At 33.5% G+C, this 14,066-nt stretch overlaps 1 protein-coding gene across 1 annotated transcript; it reads left to right on the plus strand.

Annotated features, from left to right (window-relative positions):
• The first annotated feature begins 54 nt into the window (after positions 1 to 54).
• On the plus strand, positions 55 to 11,305 carry fcer1g (Fc fragment of IgE, high affinity I, receptor for; gamma polypeptide). Its single transcript, XM_042512109.1, has 5 exons — positions 55 to 256; positions 6,923 to 7,017; positions 8,016 to 8,060; positions 10,544 to 10,567; positions 10,659 to 11,305. Exons 1-5 carry the CDS (start codon positions 190 to 192, stop codon positions 10,701 to 10,703), a joined length of 276 nt encoding a protein of 91 aa, XP_042368043.1. The 5' UTR covers positions 55 to 189; the 3' UTR covers positions 10,704 to 11,305.
• Positions 11,306 to 14,066: the final 2,761 nt, after the last annotated feature.

A 14,066-nucleotide genomic window follows, 5' to 3' on the forward strand; every position in this document is an offset into this window, starting at 1 on the left:
GGTCTGATGAGATCTGACACAAATGGACTTAGAGCTCAGACCACAACTTCCCCTGTGTTGGCTGTAAGGTATGCAACACTCGAGCTCTCACCAGAGAGAAGAGGGAAAAGCCACCCACAAGTCGTCGTGTCTGCTGAGTGCTGGCCGCTTTACGGAGCACGCTTTTGTCCGCGTTGAGCCTGTGTCGTCATGGCCGTATGGGGCAGGAGCCCGTTGCTGGTGGCGATCCCTCTGTGGATGAGCATTGGGAGAGCTGGTGAGTTTTGACACAAATCTTAGATATATTTCAAAGTTTTTCTGTCACGGTGTGTAGGAGGTGAAGGTGGTTTGATGTGTAAAGGCCTCACTTTGATTTGTTCTTTTTAAGAAAAACCTTGTGAGCAAATTTAAAACTGTGTCTAGGAACAACAATTCAGACTGAAGAGAAGTTGAGTTATATGGTTTCGACCTGATGATTTAGTTTTAAATAAGTTTTAAAAATATGACTTTTGTTGGCAGATGCTTATTCAGAGCAGTGAGATTTTCTGACATTTATTTCTTTCAATGTAGGCAGCAGAACTGTAGTTACCTCTTTACAGTTCCTGTAAAAACAAAGCTGACCCTGGTTGTTCTTGTTTAATGTGCCATGGGGCGCTGAGATAAGGCTGGCGTGTGTGGACACTTTTTTAGTCAACGCACTTGTTAAACCATTTTTCACACACACACACCCTGCCAACAACTTCACTTTATAAGATCAGATTACTTTCATACAGCTTTTATGAGATTATATCTTAACTCCAGCAGCTAACCATTTAACTGCATTGAAATAAGTTCAAGTACAAAAGATCCAGTTTTGTTGTAACATTTGGGGGGGGGGGGGGGGGCGCATTCATGAAATGGGGTTGGACGTATTAGGTTTCCTGTTTTCTGGTTAATTTTTCTAAATGAATTTGTGCCTTTTTCGCATCAATTTATGGTGGAAATAAGTTGTGTCAGTTCTTTCCTGTTTTTCAAGTTTTTATTGGAGGGGGCAAAACAGATGGTAAACATGTTGAGGCTGCAATCTATGTTCATACAAAAGTACAGATATTTAGCCTGAAGAGGTCAGTTCATATGGGGGATCAAATAGGCTAAGATAACGGGGTAAATACCGCAACAATTTTAGTTATTTATTATTTTTACATTATTATTTTTTAGCTTGCTGACAAATATTAATTGGTTCCCAGCTTGTCATATATGTGATTTTCCTTCTTTTGTCTTAGCTACATTATTTTATATTAAATAATTTGGAATTTTCGACTGTTGATCCAAAAACACAAAAACAGCAATTCGAAATGGTAATCTCAGAAACTGTGCTTTTCCCCCCACTTTTTTAAGGTTTTATTCATCAAAATGTGATTTATCAAGAAAACAATTGGGAGCTAAATACAATAAAACATGGCTGTAGTCACCTTTTTAAAAACATTTTGGGGAAACATTTTAAATTAATATCTCCTGCAACATAAGCCTGTGGGTGGGTTGGGGGAAATAGAGCTAAGTCAGGTAGTTGGTTGAAATGAATTAAATGGAGAAACTATTTTTTACCACTGATTTTCATTTTTCATTCATTTTTAGTCATTTTTTTTAGCACAATGCCAAATATTTGATGTTTTCAGTTTTTTCCAAGATTTAAAATGTAACAAAGTTCATCTAGTAAGTAATTGGTAGATAAGTCAATCAGTAAAAATAACTGCAAATATAGACATAAATATTTTAATTTAAAATTTCTTGCACAATCCAGAAAATCAACCATGTTCAGCCAGGGTGTTTTAGATGACAGCTCAGATATTTTACTTTTAAATCGAAACCACAACTGACTTTAGCCTGCTTCTTTGGTCTGTCAGACAAAAAACACAACAACCAGCTGGTGTGTCGGATTTTAACAGAGAAAGAAAAAAACGTTTTAAGTTTATGTACTTAATTTGCTTAACACTTTAAAAAGATGACATTGACATGCTTTACCTGACATTTAAAATATAATTTCTATGGCAGGACACAGAACTGCACATAGACAATATTTTTGATCATTATTGCACCACCAGGAGAAACACATTTTTTTTCTAATTTAAAAACAAGCTGATCAACTTGTTGGTAGATCAGCACGCCCCTTAAATGGTTACTGTGTCAGGACACACATTGAAATATTAGTGACACTTTAATATCTGACTATTTTCGTGGTTGTATGCAGTGTTTCCTTTGAATCTGCTCTACATATGAGCTACGGAAACCACGAAATGTTGATGTAGATAACTTGCCACATTTCTCTGGTTCACAGCACAGAGATCATGTACAGCCTAACAGAGGTGTTTCAAATTTCAACATTTGGCATTTATACTTTTAATATAACTTTCCATCCATAACCCACATGCCAAAATATGTCCAGCATGAGCCTGTAGTCTATAGTGTTAAAAAGAGTTTGTTTTTTTCCCCTAATTTTACTAATACTCTTTAAAGTAGACTTTATTTTGAACTGTGGGAAGCAATCATGTGATTACAAAATTAATCGCTTCTCTATAATGAAATGCCAAAACAACACGTCATCCTCTGTCCCTTCCTTCCCACTTTCTTTGCTTTACATTTTTTAGAGAAGTTGTCATGGCCATTTTCTCTAAATGAAAAAAGTTATATTTCATCTTTCAATAACATCTAAATTCTGTTTAAATGTAATTAATCTTAACATGTTACACATATTGCCAAAAGTCAATATTAAAGTCCAACTTAAATTGAACAGAATAAACTGACTTAGCTGATTAAAGCAACACACAAACAAACAAATATGTAAATAAAACACCAAATCTGTGGAGTGTCAACTGTGCCATAATTTGTAGTGGTTAAATTTTTTTTAGAATGAGTCAATAAAATCAGATTATAAGCATAGCCGTAGCTGTCACCATTTTTATGTTTTTAGTTAATAAAAGTTCATCGTTTTGGTCGGCTAAAAAAGTTTTGTTCCGCGTTTGTTTGTACTAAAATACCCTCTTAGGGAGTCCAATGGTCAATTATTCAGTAAGGATATTTTGTTTTTTAATTGTCTTCAGTCTTTTCCTCCACAGGCATTATCACAGTTAACCCATTGAAACCTGAGCAAAATAGCGTGAATTCTTTCAAAAACATGGGAAGAAGGCAGTAAGCAATGGAAAAAGAAATGGCACAAAAAATAGCCAGAAATTAGTAGAGTACAAGAAAAATAACTGAAATTAGAGGGAAAAAATAAAGAAAGAAAATCAAAGTGAACGTTTTTAAAAACAAACAAGGAAACTACTTGGAAAATTTATTACCAAGTTGCCCATCGCCTTTTCCCATGTTTTTGAAAGAAATCGAACAATGACATCACTCCAGGTTTCAAAGGGTTAACCATGGCCTTAAATGCACAGTGCTAATCAAGCTAGCAGCTAGCTTCAGGGTTAGCTCCAGGATTACTTCTGCTCCAAATATCCACGGTGGCGACGACTAAAATGCCAAACTTGAGACTTCAGAATGGGAGTCTACAAATCAGTGAGTGACAGCTCAGTGGTTACGTCTTTTACTTTATGGCTTCTTGGCTTATGTTTCAAGAAATTTAGAAAAAAATCATACTCCAGAAAAGGAGAAAAAAAAAGGAAAAAAGAATAAAGAAATAAAATGAAATTAAAAGTTGAAAAAAACTCAAAACAACCAGCAACAAGAAAACGACCTGGTAAAAGTGCTTAAAGATATATAATAATTTTGTAAAATAATTTTAAATATGTAATTAGGATAATACTAAATAGTTTTTCCCTAGCTTTTTCTATTTTTCCCTTGACATTTATATGTATATGTATTACCAAGTTCCTCATTTCCTTTTCCCGTGCTTTTAAAAGAAATCGCTTTGCTTGATTTTTCAAAGGTTTAAATACTTGTGACAAAAGGTCCTCCACAAACAAAAGGTCCCAAGAAAAAAGAAGAATAAAAGTAGCTCAAACGTCTTCAACAGTATGTGTTATTATGATAACCAGTAGCCTATCTTGAGATGCACTACATTCCGATTTGAAACGTTGACACTCAGAACTAGATAGATATGAAGAATCACCCCGAGTGAAGACAGGCTGGTCCTTATGGTCCCCTCCACCCTCAGAGGGATGTTTTCCTCTGTCTGCAGTCAAAAGAAACACAGACCTGGATTAGATGTGGGACAGGAAAAAAAAGTTTGCATCTAATATCATGCCTAGCTTGAAAACTTTTGTCCGTGATTAAACTTTTATATTATATTATATTTAATTTTTATAGTACCCGCTGACTAACAGCAAATATCTTTTAAAGAAAAAACAAAAAACTGAACAAATGCGAACATGATTGGGTTTGTTGTGGCAATTAATATTTTCGGATTAAAAATAGGCATATTGAATATAAAATGTGACTCATCAAACTTACATTTTCTTTCAAAAAAACAACTTGTGTAATTATTTAGGAATTATACATGACTGATATTTTGATTATTATTTAAAAAACAAACTTACATACCCATTTGGAGTACTCAAAAGTACCCAATGGGTACCCTTACTCTTATTTGAGAAAAAAATAATTAATTGATTAATTGAAAGAACATCTTGGAATGTGAAATGAAATGTAATATACAAACAAGTTATAAAATAATAGTTAAAAATGCCAGTAAGTCAGTTCCATTATTCTGTATTTAATTTATCAATTGTCTATTATGTCATCATTTTCATTTAAACTAAAGGAAGCGTCTTTTTTTATCTGTCCAATCATGCTTGATTTTTTTTTTATTAAAGAGAAGAAACTTAAAAATTGAGTGAAAACAGTTTAGTAAAGCAGTAAATTGTGAAATGGAATATGGCTGGAAGATGCATAATAAATAAAGTAACATTTAAAAGACATTGAAAAAAAAAATAGGAATAACAATTTTAGAACTTTGATCAGTTTAGATGGTGTGAGCACCATAACATCACGAAATAAAGTCAGTTAAACTAAATTTACATGCACATTTTATGAATTACTTATAACCACAATATTTTTTTAATGCAGCAATTTCTTAACTAATTATTGTTAACCAATTAAAGGCTGTGCAGCTAATGTTTTTATAACTGTGAACCTAGGGCCAAAAAAAGGTATTCCAAAAAATGCTAGCTGTATATTTAGGAATATCTCACATGTAGAGCTTTTGGCAGATATTTATGAGAGAAAATATGACCTCATGTCACTGTGCTTTGTTGAGAGTTAGCTTGCAAATTCTGTAAAGTGCAAAAGCTTGAAAACATAAAAGCTGCTGTGGGAGTCTGATGGGAGCAATAAGCAGAGTGAGACATCTTTGAAAAGCTGGGTTATAAATTCACCAAACCACCAAAGAGAAGAGGCTGATGTGCACTGCAGGTTCATATATAATATTTTGTGTTGCAAACAGAGAGCCGTAACCAAAGATTCGGCCTAACGCTTACATCTTTTAATTTAGCATAAAATTATGCGCCTGGAGACAATTAAAATGCTTCTTTACTTTTGTATAAATTAAATGAAAAGTTGCACGGGGATAAAGTCAGTGTGAGATTAATGAGACATTAGTTTTCTTTTTCTTAAATTATGGTCATTGTTGCTATGCATATGATATTAAAAAAAGTTACACGACGTAAAACGTAACTTAAATGTTTTTCTTAATATACATTTTGATGATATAATGATATTTTCCTTAAGAATTATTGAATTGTCAACCAATTAATCTCAAATCAAAAACACAAAGTGATGAGCAACTTCACAAGAAATTACCCAATTAAACAGGAATAAGCCAAAAGTTACATGAAAATAACCTAAAAATTAGCACACAAAAAGAAAAGAAAAATGGTAATAAACACACACCAAAACAAACAAACAAAAAGCAAAATGGCTTGAAAAAGTGCAATAAATGTAAATGTAATTCACTTATATTATTCTAATTAAAGAATTATTGTCCAATGGCAATACATTTTCCAGATATCTCTTTGCCAAGTGGCTTTTGCCTTTTTAGCCACAAAGCAAGGGTTTCAAAGGTTTAAATACGTGTGACAGGCGTCCGAATGTTAAGGCCGGAAACTGGTGTCGATCCAGGTTTCAAAGGGTTAATATCCACAAATTACTATGCCTGCATGCAGCACAGATGAAAAGAAAATCCCAACATATTATACTAATAGTAATAATAATGTATTTTTCTTTTCCCAAATACAACTATATTGAATGGAATTAGAATAAATACTTATATGGACCATATCGTGTGTGTGTGTGTGTGTGTGTGTGTGTGTGTGTGTGTGTGTGTGTGTGTGTGTGTGTGTGTGTGTGTGTGTGTGTTCACTTATCTAAAGGCCAAGCTGTATCTAATTTTTGGCAGGAAGTCCTGCTCTAAGATTAGCCAGAGTGATTTTTCAGTGAAGAACGAGAAGTGAAAAATAATCTTCATGAATCATCCTTCTCAATAATTTCGTTAGCTCATGTTAGTTTTGAATTTTCCATGTGTAATAGCAACGTTATGTTTGAAACAGCAGTCAGTGGCACACGACACTCGTCCTTCCTGTCTCCCTTTAAACATTGCCGCATAGACTGTATTGACCAGTCGAGATAATTCACATAGTCCGCTTCTTGTGTTCTCTTATGTATGTTGTTATTTTGTAATAGCTGCTGTTGCTGTTTGTTTCACAATCCAAAATGGTGACACTGCCATGACTCAATAACTCTGTTTAGTAAAGAACAACGAAACAACTCATCAAATGAGAACTAACAGATAAACTACAGGATATGTTTTTGCAAGAATTGGGCAAACTTTATGGAAGAGGAAATGATTGGTGATTATGTAACTCAAGTTCTCAGGCTCTGTCTTATGTAATTATTATCAATTATTTTGTAAAAATGTTAAGTGGAATTATTACGGTTTTGCTGCTAACAAAGTGTACTTATGTGTTTCCAGAGGCTGGTCTTGCAGAGCCGCAGATCTGTTACGTTCTGGATGGCATCCTGTTTTTGTACGGCATCATCCTGACGGCTCTCTACTGCAGAATCAAGGTTTGTACTTTACATATATATGTGTCAGATCCCAAATATGGTTTAAGTAGGACAAGAGCAGATAGAATAATTTAAATGGGAATTAACCTTTTACTGTTATTAATGTTAATGTGAAATAGGGCGTCATTAGCAAAATGAAGCGTGCTACGCATTCAGAAAGGGAAAGAAATGAATTACAATTTATTCATTATTTATTATTATTATTGATACCAGTATTAGTATTCAGTGTAATTTTTATATTTTGATTTTTTTTTTCTACTTCATACTTGGTAACTTTCCACTGCTGCAAGCAGTGTGTGTAGCGAGGGTGCTGTAGGTAACCTACTTTTTTTTTTTTTTTTTTTTTGACATTGTGTGATATTATTGGCATTCACCATTTTGGAATAATTAACATTTGAGCCTTAATTTGTTTGTTTTTGTTTTTGATTTAAATGGCCAGTAAACTAAACTAAAAGTATGCAGCCCCTAAAGTCTGGAAAAGTGATATTTTTAAATCTTGTTGTAACAGGTTTTTATCTTGTGTGCACAACTTAATTATCTTGTAACCTGTGCACACAAGCTGATTTACTTTTTCCAAAAATATAACTTGTTCCCACAAGATTACTAACTTGTGCAAACAAGAAAACAACTTGTTCCCAAAAGATAACTAACTTGTCAGGACAAGGAAACAGCTAGGTCCCTCAAGAAAACCTGTGCACACAAGATAATTTACTTGTTCCCAAAAGATACTGAACTTATGTGCACAGGAAATCAAATGCACACAAGTTAATAACTTGTTCCCCTATGATAATTAGCTTTTTTGCACAAAATAATAATTTGTTCCCACAAGATAATAAACTTGTGTGCACAATATAACCCACTTGTTTCCAAAAGATAAGTAACTTGAACGCACAAAATAAAAATCACCTTTTGGGACTTTAGGGGCTCCAAAGAGGAAGTTATTGGAAATAGATTCAAAATGGTGTTTTAACTCTCTCATTTCAAACTATGTTCTACAGGTCATCAATGCAAGAGCTAACACTGAGAACGCAAAGGGCAAGCAGGTAAGAATACACTTTTACACTGTATATGCTGAAATAGACATAAAGATATGACTTGTAGTCTAAAGTGGATGCTGAAGGCTCAGAGCAAACTCTATAGCAGCGAGTCACCAGTCACCACAGAAACAAAACCAGAGACAGAGCGTTTGACGCCAAAAATAATCTCACTGGTCAAGTCAAACCACAGCAATAGCAAATACACGACAATGGTTTTTCTCTCAGCAGCTGGCAGCTGTTTGTGCAGTTTAAACTAAAGTTATGGCCCCGCCACTGCTGCAAAAAGCCTTTTTATCATGATGATGTCATTTGTAGCCACCTGCCAATAAATTACCCAAAAGCCTTTTTAATTTCTAAATTTGAATGACGATGAAACTTGATGATCTTAATATGCATGTTTCTGTAAATAACTTACAAAGCACACAATGATAGAAATGTTCATTTCCGTATAAGAGTGCTGTTTTACCACTTTGTTTTACCCTTGTGCCTCACAAGGTGCATATTTGGCTTTTTCATTTGTCAGTTATTTTGTATATGGTAATGTATGTGGTGTTAATTTAGGCAAGGATGTGAGTTATATTTTTAATTTTGGATGTTCAACCTCTGTGAGCTGTGTGGCATAAAAACACCCTTTTTGATTCAGAGGTTTAAATCTGCCTCTGCACAAAATATAAAAATCATGATGTCCCAGACTACAAAATAATAAAAAAAACTACACATTACTACACATAAAATAATTTCACTTTAAAAAATGGTGGCATTGTGTCAAAAAAACTGGCATTTAAAGGATTAAAATAATATTATTGGGTGACTATTTTCTTTTTAACTGATGTTTGTTTGACTCTAAAAATTGAAGATACTATCAACATATAGTATTTCTCTTGCAGTTAAAAAAGTTCAAATCTTATACTAACCAAAAAACAATATAATTAAATGTTGCCAGTCATTACATATTCCATACTGTGAAATAAGAGAAATTCCCCACTAGCATTTACATTTTTTTTTCAATTTTTCTGTTGTTTTCATAAAAAACAACAGTGGCATTATGTCAAAAAAGCTGGCATTAAAGGGTTAAAATTCTGAAATATTTGGTAGTTATAATTAGGACTGATATTCAACAAAAAATTTAACACTGTGAAATTGAAAAATAATATTTATATGTGGTGTTTCTATTGCAGTTTTAGGAAGAAAAGTTTTTTGTTCAAATCTCAAACTGCACAAAAATAAAAAAGCATCAAATTAAATGTTGTAAATATTCATTGACATGTCCCGGATTGTGAGAAAATAGAAATGAAAATTCCCACCAGCATTTAGAATACAGAAAATAAATCTATTTTTTTTTTGTTTTCATAAAAAACAACCAACCAACCAACCAACCAATCAACCAACCAACCAGTGGCATCATGACAAAAACTGAAAGCGTTAAAGTAAACTGAACTTAAAAGTGTGCAGCCCCTAAAGTCTGGAAAAGTGATATTTTTAAAATCTTGTGTGTACGAGTTGTTAGCTTGTGGTTCTGTGCGCAACTTGAATTATCTTGTGAAAAAAAGATAAAAACGTGTTCTCACAACATAACTTGCACACATGATGACAGATTAGTTCATGTGCACAAGATAACTTATCCCTACAAGATGATAAACTTGTGCACATTACATAATAAATTGATGCTGGTTAAATGATTTAAGTCATCATTTAAGAAGTGGGCATTTGTTTTGCTATAAGAGGGAGTTTTTTTGTTAAAATTAGTCACTGCACAAAAATAAAAAAAGTATAGAAATAAATGTTGTTGTGTGGACATTTCCCCAGATTGTGAAAGAATAAAAGATAAAAATTCCCACTGGCCTTTAGTGTGCAGAAAATAATTCGTGTTATATTATAAAAAAAACAGCAGCATATTGTCAAAAAAATGGCATTTAGCGGGTTAAAATTCTGAAAATTAATAAATTTTTGGTGGTTATGATCACAATTGGTTTTGGTTAAAAGATTTAACGTGGTGAAAAAATCTGATTAATATTAATAATAGTTTTTTCCCCCAAAATAATATCAAGTGAGAGTTTTTTTTGTAAAAAAGAGAAAATAGTTAAATTCTGTGTACAAAAATAATATATATATATTTAGAACTATTAACTATAACTTATTGGTATTTTTTTTGTCATTTTTTACGGCAGTTTTTTTTTGACATTTTTGTCCTCTTATGACACCAGAGGAGCTTTTTTTTTTTAAAGTGAGACTCGTGGATTAATTTAGTCTGCCATTTCCTATTAGCAGCCACAAAGTGCATGTAGCCTAACCCACTCTGACACTCACAAACACACACTATAAAGTAGTCACATCTGGTGTTTTATGTTCTCATGTAGCGCCTTCTTCCTCTGAAAGACTTCATGCTGTGTTTTCACCAAGTATTTAATAAGATTTCATGTCACAGTGCGTATGTGTATTATTAGTTTCACTGTATTTGACATTTTTCTTTTGTTCTGTCCCCCTGACAGAACGCTGAAGAGGGCATCTATACGGTGAGTTTTGATGCTGGGAATTGTGCAAAAGGATAAAGGACTGCTGATTTTCATGACTGATTTTCTTAATGTCACTCTTTTTTCCCTGCAGGGCCTGACTCCTCACGCCCAGGACACATACGAAACCATCGCATGAAGAAGTGACACCATGAGCCAAAGTCCACACACAGATATTTTCCTTTAAATAATCTGTTAATGTATGTAACATAGCTAATCTGCTTAAATTTTAAGAGAATGTGAAATAGCCAGTGCTAATTTCCTGTTTGCTTTTGTAGCTTGTTTTGGGGGAAGTTAAGAAAGTCCAAAACAGAGAAGTTGAGCTCAAAGATGAGCAGCTTCACAAATGCTCACTCCTGATGTTCTAAGTTATTTTTGTAAAGTAAAAAAAAAAAAGAAAAAAGTTATACACTGTACACTGTCCAGCTAGCTGCCTCTTTTTTTCAAAGTTGTCTTTTTATAAAACTGCAAAAGAAAGGTTTTTTGCAAAATTAAAGATGGTGCATATAGATAAAGCTATGTGTAATCCTCAGAGACACCAAGCAGTGTTTCCTGCGCGCCACAGGATGGCAGTGACAGTGTGTCAAAACACAGACACACGTCTCTCCCAGCAGAGAGAGCCACCCCCCCCCCCAAAAGAAACAACTAACACTGCTATAAAGATTTGTATGTAACCTGCTGCCTGTCTGACGCATAGAGCTATTAAACAAAACCCATTAAAGTTTGAAGTTGCTTATTAAATAATGTCATCTCTGTTTCATTTTCAGTGGTGAATTCGGGAAACCTGGGACCTCATGCGAGAAACTATTTAAATTTTCTCTTATTTTTGCTCATATTCACAATTTGTTCTTATTTTGTGAGTACCCATTGATTTTTAGGATTCACCAATGTTTTCTTATCTTTGCGTTTCTCTTTCGTAATTGAAAATTTTCTGAATGGTCCCAAGCACTTGAACCAAGATAAGAGAAAATCACCCAACACAAGGAAAAATAAAATTCAAATTACTATTATTTTCCACTTTGCGTATAAATTCCCGTTTATTTAATTTTCCACTTTATTTTCCATTTTACATGTGTATTCATTTTTAAATTCATTTATTTGTTATTATTTAAGCATTCACTTATGTATCGTTTTCCCTATTAACCTCCCCCTCATTTACTCAAACAGGATTTTTACCCGTTTTCCCCACATTTCCACATGCATTTCCTACTCATTATGCAAATAACGAGGACTGGCCTATGTGCCATGGGGGTGTCAACTTTTCGCCTCTTGGTTGATCAACATCAGAGTGCACAAGACATGGAATATTAAATAAATATTGTCATTTTCATTTACTTATTGACACACTTATTTATTTATTTAGTTTTGATTTTGTCACTTTCAGTCCTCCATACTCGGTCACTCCCCACGCCCATACAGGACCCGCTATCGATAATGAATGAGATGGACTTACCTGGAGCGTGTCCTCTCTGCAGCGGCCGGATGCAGAGAGGACACCGTAGATTCCGGTGAGCTGTCCACCGTCCCCGTTCCTTCGGGTTTTGCAGTCTCATGTCTTCGACTCGGCGTGGGCTGGCGTCTTCATTTAATCGTAAATCTCGTCGGTACCGAGCACGTCTGTCCGGTCTGTCTTCCTCTCCTCACACGTGTGCTGCACCCCCCTGATTGCTGTGAGGAGGGAGGTAAAAGTTATGTTTTCATTGATTTTAACAGTCACATAAAGAAATTCCTTTGCAAAAACAAACAAACAAACAAACAAACAAAACAAAAACAAGACAACATTATAGACGGTAGAATATGTTAACAAAACGCCTCAATTTATTAAGAAAAAAAAAATCCCAGTATAATGTGTTGTAAAAATTCAAAAAGTCAATGTAATATCGAAATCTGAAAATAAAGTTACTAAATAAATAAACAAAATAAATACATTAAAAAAATCAGTAACAAAAAAATATGTATAAAATATATGGTAACACTACATACAAATAAAAATGAATCAAGTAAAAAAAAAAATCGATATAAAATAAAATGGTAAAAAAAAACAAATGATCAATGTTGTATAATAAAAATCTGAAAATAAAGTTAACCTCATACAATAAACATATAAAAATAACTTAACAAAAATAAATACATACAAATAAAAATTAATCTTGTTAAAACAATCTGTATAATAAAAAATAAATGTTCAATGTTATATAATAAACATTTGACAATAAAAGTAACTTCATACAATAAACAAATAAACAAAATAAATACAAATAATAATTAATCTAGTAACAAAATCTGTTTAAAATATATATGGTAGGAAAAACACTCAGTTTAATTTAATACAAATAGAATTTAATATAATTTAAGTATAATTAAAATACTAAAAAGCATTGTTATAAAATATCTGTATACAATTTTATTTGGTTTTTCCAAGTTCTTAGTGGAGAAATTTGATTGCAAAAGTGCACGTTTAAACTAATGTTGGGATAGCAGTTTGTTTTGCAGGGCAGCAAGCTAATGTTAACATTTAGGCTAACGCTAGCTAAAGTTTATGTAAGCGTTAGTGCCTTTGATACTGGTTTTGTCATCTGCATCCGCCTGTGGTTGTCTTTGGTTGTTGTGTCTCTTTGTTTTTTTCTTTTGCTCCTTTTAGCAGTTATTTTGTATCTCTTTGCAGTTCCAGCTTAGGCCTATCTCTATGTGGTGGTTTCGTGTCTCTTCGCAGACATTTTATGCCTCTATGTGCTCGTTTTGGGCCTTTTTGCAGTTACTTTGTCTCCTTGCAGTTTCTTTGCATCTTTCTGTGGTAATTTTTGTCTCTTTGTTTTTCCCTTTTTGTAGTTATTCTTTGTATCTTTGCATTTCTTTTGGCATTTTGTGTCTCTCATTTTTGTTTTTCTTTGCAGTTCCTTTGTATTCTTCTGTGGGCATCTTGTGTGTGTCTTTGTGTTTGTTATTGCCTCTTTGAGGAAGTTTTTGTGTAATTTTTAGTCATTTTGTGTCTCTATTTGTTTTATTTGTCCCCTTTTTCAGTTATTTTATGTCTCTTTGCAGCTCATTTGCATCTCTCTGTGGTAATTTCTTCCCCTCTTTGAGTTTTTTTTTTTGTTGTTGTTCTTGTTGTTTTTGGTTGTTTTGTGTCTCTTTGTAATTGTTTTGCTCCTTTCAGTCATTAACTTGTATTTCTTTGCAGTTTCAGTGTATCTGTCTGTGGTTGTTTTGTGTCTCTTTGCAGTCATTTTATGCCTCTTTGTGCTTTCTTTGCATCTCTCTGTGGTTGTTTCATGTCTCCTTGTAGACATTTTGCTTCACCTTGTATGTGTTTTGCACAGTTTTGCAGTGATTTTCTGTCTATTTGCCATTCCTTTGCATCTCTTTTTATTCTTTTATTTTCTCTTTGTCATCAGTTTGAGTTTCTACCTGGTAGGCACATGTTAATTTGCGTGACATTTTGCAGGTGAAGGCCCTGTGCCTGTTACACCCACTCAGTTATCTATCCACGCTAACAGTTTTG

This window comes from Plectropomus leopardus, chromosome 23, assembly GCF_008729295.1.
Source record: "Plectropomus leopardus isolate mb chromosome 23, YSFRI_Pleo_2.0, whole genome shotgun sequence".
Classification (NCBI taxonomy): domain Eukaryota; kingdom Metazoa; phylum Chordata; class Actinopteri; order Perciformes; family Serranidae; genus Plectropomus; species Plectropomus leopardus.

Coding starts and splice junctions, on each gene's coding strand:
- fcer1g (XM_042512109.1), top strand. CDS start 190: ATGGCCGTATGGGGCAGGAGCCCGTTGCTGGTGGCGATCCCTCTGTGG. Junction 7,018..8,015: donor CTCTCTACTGCAGAATCAAG/GTTTGTACTTTA, acceptor TATGTTCTACAG/GTCATCAATGCAAGAGCTAA. Junction 10,568..10,658: donor CTGAAGAGGGCATCTATACG/GTGAGTTTTGAT, acceptor TTTTCCCTGCAG/GGCCTGACTCCTCACGCCCA.